A 7,399-nucleotide genomic window follows, 5' to 3' on the forward strand; every position below is an offset into this window, starting at 1 on the left:
AGTCCCTCAGGCACCCTACTTCTTCAAAGAAAATATCAAAAACAAACATGTATATTTAGGAAAGGGAGACATTTCTGGCACATAATTGTGTACAATCATAGCAGTGACATTGACACACATACAAACACATTGTTTTACAGACACACGGACTGCAACCTGACATGACTTGCCTTCTGATAGAGAAACGCACACAGAATGACCCTAAAGCAACCAGGGAGTTCATCCTGAATATGTACCAGGAGCAGAACCTAGACAGAGAGACTGTTTACTCCCACTTCACCTGTGCCAACGACACAGAGAACATCAGCGAGTAGTTTACTGCCTTCGAATACTCCCACCGCGGCCTCTTCTACAACCGCTGGCAGACCAAACTGGCTTAAGGAAGTGCAAGGAGATATTTCTGCCACATGGCTGTGTACAACCGGAGCAGTGATAGTGTTAGCTAGTGCAGCCTGTGTGTCTGCAAGATGTCCAGACAGTCCGTGTGTGTGTGTGTGTGTGTGTCTGTGTCTGTGTATGAGTGTCTGTCTGAATGAAAGAGCAAGTCTAACCTGGGGGTGAGTAGGTAGTATACTGACAGAGGCACACCCTACCCTTGCGCACACACACACACACTATCAGTCAACGTTGTACTTTTGCCATGTCTCAGTGCTGGTTGGTGGCCCTATTGGAGTGACCAGTCAGTACTTGTGTAGACTCTCCCTGGCATCGTCCAGCTTGGTAAGAACCCACTGTAGATAAACAAAACCACACATTTCAATACTAAACCATAGAATTACAGTTTGGTGTCATTTGCTGACAAATATTGTTTGGTGTGTGCAACGACAGCAAAAAATGGCAGCAGTTTATGTTATGCTAACCCACCTCGGCTATTTCTGGACTTTTGAAGTTTATAATCTTCCCAAACTCTTTGGCATGAAACACAGACTTTACTCTCTCCTGAAACGCATACAAGAAAGTTTTTTTTGTATTAGTTTTTTTTAGATAACACATGATTTCTGAGAAATAGGGGGCTGTACTATGATATAATGTAGAGGAACAAACTGTTTGGATGCAAATGAGTGAAGGGGTATTCCATACGCAGGCGTTTCCAGCTAGAGGGAGATACTCCTTTGCAAATGGGGAGCGGTTTATTCAGATGGTTATAATCAGCAGTTTGGTTAAGATGAGTTTCATTCACGTAGTATCGGGTATTACTTTGTGTGTGTGTATCACACTGTATTGGGCAGATGAGGATACCTTTGCCTCTATCCGAAGCCTCCTCCCCTCCACGATCATGGGCTTCTTGGTGAACTCGTCAAACAGATACTGCCACTCACAGGTAAGCTGCCCAAATGTGCCTTTGGTCACGAAAAAGATTCCACTAGCAAGACAAGAGATAGATAGAGCCTCAGAACATTCAGACAGCCATTACAGTCTACATTTAATACTACAAACTTCAGCCAGCCTCTTACCTTTTGGTGATCATCAAGAAATCTGACTCGTTTACTTTGGCGTGAGCAAAGTATCTGTACTTGGCGAACTGTCCATTCTCAATTTTCTAAAAGAGAGGAATTTGCTTAGGTTATTTCAACACAATTCTAGAAAATAGGCACATGTCTTTATCAAATTGGACATTTAAACATACGATATGCTAAACTAAATGCTAAGTCTACTGCTGATATGATAAGAGAAATTTGGTACCCTTTTCACACTTCGATTAAAATGGCTTTGGGATGTTCACCATTCACACGGGCTCTGGCAGGAGATCTGATGAGTACTGTTACTGATCTACATACTTCCCCTACGGATCTGACAATGGCTTGCATGCAGGACACATCCTAGGCTCTGTTTGAATACTTGATGGATGCATCCTTCCTTTCTCCATTCCTTGAAGAAATCCCTGATCTGACATGGTTGGATTGGAGAAAGTTGTGCTACAACAGTTGCTTACACACATAAATGTGTGTTAGATCAGTGATAACTTCAAGGGAAGAAGGAAGGAAGACGGGTGTATTTTTGAAGTATTCAAACAGGGCCATCATCTTTCCACTTGACTTGTGGACCATCTGTCATGTGACCATCTAAATACTCCCCTGTGGTACACTGATACTACTTTATTGAGTCTAACGCATACCTGTTATAAACCGTTTAAACCTTTCATAATTGCATGGTAATGAATGTTGATGAAGTGATAAGAAAAGGTTTGGATGAGAAGACGATGAAATAGATGTTTTAAAATGCACTTTATTCAGTAGGAAGAGCAGCAGTGATGGATATGAGTGAAAGACTGAGTGCATAGCAATGACTCTGAAAGAGGGAGGGACAAAATGCCATGACGGAGGACTGCTGACTGACCATTACATTACTCCAGACCAATACAGTATACAGTGGGCTCAAATTACTGGCAATGCATAAACAATATAATTATAGAGAAACTCAAAATACCAACATATAAGAAATACTGTACTTTATTAAGGTTTCATTGGAAGACACCCAAATAATTTATTGATTTAATTAAAAACTGATGTCCTCCAAATCCAGGTTTCACAATTAATGGCATCCTTAAAGATGATTGGAAATAATATCTACCAAAATTAAACCAGGAATTACATTCCACTTATTTAAGTTTATCTAAGTCTTAAGAAACTATATTGCGCCATTACATCACTTCCTGTTTCACTAGGGTATAAAAATGAGGTAACACGCATGCAATATCCTTTTGACATCCAACACCATGAAGAAAACAAAAGAACTGGCAGTTTAAAAGAGACCGATGGTTGTAAACCTTCATTAATCTGGTAATGGCTACAAGAAGATCCACAAACGATTGAATATACTACTACTGAGCACTGTCAGGGCAATTATAATAAAATTCAAAAGATATGGAACAGTTGAAACCTCACAGGTAGAGGACGCAAATGCATTTTGCCCCCCAGGATTGGGAGGAGGACGTTGAGAGAAGCAACAAAATCCCCAAGAATCACTGTGAAAGAAATGCAGGCCTTGGTAGTGTCTTGGGGTCACCAGGTTTCAAAAAGCACCATCACACGCCACCTCCACAGGCTCTTTGGAAGGGTTGCCAGAAGAAAGCCCTTTCTGACCCAAGACACAGAAGCAAGCGCTTGGAGTTTGCCAAACGCCATTTAAATTATGACTGGAAGAAGGTGCTCTGGTCAGATGAGCAGCATCGGCATATTTGGCGTCAAAACAGAGATGCATACAAGGAGAGGCACCTCATACCCACGGTGAAATATGGTGGTGGGTCAGTAATGTTTTGGGGCTGTTTTAATTCCAGAGGTCCAGGGGCACTGGTTAAGCTTGATGGCATAATGAATTCCACCAAGTATCAGGCAATTTTGAGGGCAGTTGATAAACGCAAACCCAAGAATGTGAAGGATCTTGAAAGGATCTGCATAGAGGAATGGTCCAAAATCCCTCCAAATGCGTTCCTTAACCTTGTCAAACATTACAGAAAAAGACTCCATGCTGTTATCCTTACCAGAGGTAGTTGCACTAAGTACTAAATGAGGAGTGCCAATAATTATGGAACCTTGATTTTGGTTACATTTATTTTGTATTATATAATTGTATGATTTTGCCATTGAAACATTAATAAAGAACATTAATAAAGTACAGTATTTCTCACGTTGGTATTTTTGAGTTTCTCTATAATTATATGTTTTTAAGTATTGTTTGTGCATTGCCAGTAATTTTGGAACCCACTGTATTTCATATTAACTTAAAATGAATAATATCTACTTTTCCCCAAAAAATCCTGGCTCTACGACAGCATAACATTCATATTTTTTTTAAATCAATTAAATTATTATGATTAAAGATTTCTGACTCCGCCCCCTTACATGATAGGGCAGAAGGTTGGATGACAGATGAAGGGTAAAATAAATAAAATGATGCTTTTACATGACAAAATGCAAGGGGGTCCTGCCCTTGCAATGCTGGGCACAGAGTTAACAAAAAATAAAGAACAGACGAGAATGACAAACAGCCTGGCAGCTGGTTATTCAGGAGGCCTAGTGTTAAAATGTCCTGCTGGAGTAGGCTACACCCCAGTGACCGACACAAACAAACATACAGTACACATTAAAAGCTACGGAAGAGACCAAAGCGTTAACTAGGACTTAGCAATTACACTCTAGCGGTCATCATCATCATCATCATCATCACTGCCAGTCCTACTTCAATCAGTGAAGCCCACCCTTTTCTGTAGACATGGCAAGAGAGCAGACCAAGCCAATGTCAGGGCAGACAGACAAGCCCGTCGCTAATAATATCCAGCTCTACAAAAACATCTTGTTTCCTTTGAAGCAAATTATCACATAATTTCACCACTCAAAACTTCAGTACAGCGTAGCTTCAAGAACAACTATGAAAGATCAAATCATTACCTGTCACACCCTGATCTGTTTCACCTGTCTTTGTACTCGTCTCCACCCCCTCCAGGTGTCGCCCATCTTCTTCATTATCCCCAGTGTATTTATACCTGTGTTCTCTGTTTGTCTGTTGCCAGTTCGTCTTGTCAGATCTTACCAGCGTGTTTTCCTGTCTTCCTGCTTTCTCAAGTTCTGTTTCCTAGTCTCCCCAGTTCTGACCTTTTGGCCTGTCTTGACCCCAAGCCTGCCTGCTATTCTGTACCTTATTGACTCTGCCCTGGATTACAGACCTCTGCCTGCCTTTGACCCGTCTTTGCCTGCCCACTTTTTGGGTCAATAAACATCAAAACAACACAACATTATTACAAAACAACACAACATTATTATCTGAATGCCTTAGCTCATGACATCTACAGTTCATGACGGTCCCATTCCATTCCAGCCCTGCAGGCCAAATTGAATTGATTGAATTGAAATCGACCCAAACTCTGGCCATCTACATTGCTGACACATGCCAGATGTTACAAAGCCTGGATAGGCATTTAACATACCAGGTAACCAAAATCACAAGTTATACCAATCTGATGCCTGTCGATGACGTGGAATGAAATAATTGGTTGATGCAATGCAACACCTGCGTATCTAGTCAGGCAGGAGGAACTCGACCTCTGCCATGCTTTGTTCTTACTGCAGGCCTTAATACTGAAATCAGTTTTGGAATACGGACCGTCCAAACAGCAAGTTACTTGTGAACAAATCAGATTCATGTGTTCAGACAGCAGTCATTAGCTGACATGGCTACGCTAGTTGTCATAGTAATGACAGGTGTGTGCACAGTGGTGTAGGCAGACTGGTGGGAGTGGTGTAGGTTGACTGGCTGGAGTGGTGTAGGCTGACTGGCGGGAGTGGTGTAGGCTGACTGGCGGGAGTAGTGTAGGCTGACTGGCGGGAGTAGTGTAGGCTGACTGGCGGGAGTGGTGCAGGCTGACTGGCGGGAGTGATGTAGGCTGACTGGCGGGAGTGGTGCAGGCTGACTGGCGGTGGTGGTGCAGGCTGACTGGCGGAAGTGGTGCAGGCTGACTGGCGGTGGTGGTGCAGGCTGACTGGTGGTGGTGCAGGCTGACTGGTGCTCGTGCTTCCTCTCACTCACACAAGTTTTTGTGTAGCAAGTTAAGGTGCCAACATCGCCTGTCTTGGAAGTTTCCCAATTGCTTTGAATTTTCTAAAATTCAACCGTCAACAAGATAGCTAGCTATTTAGCCTGTTAGTGCACTCACTAATTTGTTTGTAAACAATTAACAAGCTAGTTAGCTACCCCATGTTTTTGTCAAACTGTCAACATAGTATCTAGCAAGCAACAAGATATGCCAAATAACAGTCAAAAAAACACTTGAGGGCAAAGAAATCTGAACTGAACATTCAGACAAGTCACATGGCCAGGAATCAGATTTGTATCTAATTTCAAACCACCTATGAATGTGGTTTGAATGTGATTGGAAAACATCTGATTCCATGTGCTTTTTGTCTGTTCAGATTGCAGGAAAATATCAGATTAGAATAGGATATGCCAAAAAATAAGATTTGAGTCACTTCAAACTGCCAGTGAGAACAAGGCCTAACATCATTAAGGCTGGTTTTACACAGGTAGCCCATTCAGATCTTTTGCCAATTATTTCCATATCTGATATTTTCCCTAATATGTAAACAGCAACAAAAACACATGGAATATGATCTTTTGACTTCCGATTTATATCACATCTTTATGTGGATCTCAATGCTGATATAATTCTGACTGGCGGGAGTGATGTGACTCTCAAATCAGATGTTTTTTTGCTCCGAGATGTTTTTTTTTTTGCACATGACCTACCAAAATTGAAAGGAACAGTGAAATGAAATGAGCATTGCATCTGTGCGCTGCTTCAGTGTGAATGCGCAAATCAGATATGGGTCACAACTTGCGTGTTGACAGATGGGAAAAAAAGATTGGATATAAAATAATAAAAAATGAATTGGGTTCTTCGGGTGTAAACACAGCCTATGTCGAACTCCACACACAGAGAGCTACAACAGCCATGCTCTATATGAGAACTATAGACCAGGTGGGTTAACGCACATAAATCTGAGATTTAGGATGAAAGAGACAATGAAGATGAAAATCTATCTGGACTTTGAGATGCAATAAGGGGCTGAGAAGTGGAGTGAGAGAGGAGGAGAAAGGGGATGTTTTTATGCGAGGCCACACATTAACATGAACCCTGACACCTGACCTTGTGGCATCGGGTTCATTAGGACACGAATGGAATAACAATTTGGAACATGAAGGAAGATTAGCTTTTCTTATTGGAGTTCACATAATCCCTCCCAATTTTAGTTAGTGTTCTTCTATTTGGTGGCTAATATCAGAGAAGTCCTCTGTTTACAGAGGATATAAGGGTTAGTTTATGTTTTAAAGATAATTCCTGTTACCTGTAGCATCTGGCTGCCAACGCCTTCTCTCTCCTTATATGGTCGGATGACCCCGTCCTCGTGAATGAAGCGAGGCGGACGCAGACTCTCCACATCCTGGGACGTCTCAGCCGCCCTCTTGATGCCCTGGAAAGTGCTGCTGGCCATGTCGATGATACCTCCTGTGGGTCTGGCCACAGCCCCCACCAGCCCCTTCCCGACACCCTTAAAGAAGCCTGCCGCACCCTCCTTCTGAGCACCTCTAATGGGCATGGTGACGATCCCTGTGATCCCACTGACGAAGCCCTGAGATGGAGAATGGGAGTATTACAGACAGGGAGAACAGGTCTGAGAGACTGTTTCTACTGCTCAGCTATACAGGTAAGACTCACAGACAGCTGGATTGTGTTCTGTAGGCACCCGATGGGTGAAGACTGTTGAAATGGAGATCTGAACTTGGTCATTAGGAAACACCCAGGCTGTGTTTACACAGGCATACCAATTCTGATATTTTGCCCAATTATTGGCAACAGTTTTGGGGACATATCCGCAAAGCATATCAAGTTAGAAAATTGTTTGTA

General features: G+C 42.3%; 1 protein-coding gene across 3 annotated transcripts in view; it reads right to left on the reverse strand.

Annotated features, from left to right (window-relative positions):
• The window catches only part of LOC110525386 (vacuolar protein sorting-associated protein 13A), a 64,535-nt gene continuing 57,136 nt past the window's right edge, over positions 1-7,399 (reverse strand). For all 3 annotated transcript variants that reach the window (XM_036979518.1, XM_036979520.1, XM_036979519.1), the window contains exons 65-69: positions 6,840-7,124; positions 1,455-1,540; positions 1,240-1,363; positions 865-939; positions 1-731 (exon numbers count right to left, since the gene is read on the reverse strand). In XM_036979518.1, coding sequence (XP_036835413.1) covers positions 681-731; positions 865-939; positions 1,240-1,363; positions 1,455-1,540; positions 6,840-7,124 — 621 coding nt within the window. In that variant the 3' untranslated portion in view covers positions 1-680. The remainder of the gene's footprint in view (positions 732-864; positions 940-1,239; positions 1,364-1,454; positions 1,541-6,839; positions 7,125-7,399) is intronic.

Source organism: Oncorhynchus mykiss, chromosome 6 (assembly GCF_013265735.2).
Source record: "Oncorhynchus mykiss isolate Arlee chromosome 6, USDA_OmykA_1.1, whole genome shotgun sequence".
Taxonomy (NCBI): Eukaryota; Metazoa; Chordata; class Actinopteri; order Salmoniformes; family Salmonidae; genus Oncorhynchus; species Oncorhynchus mykiss.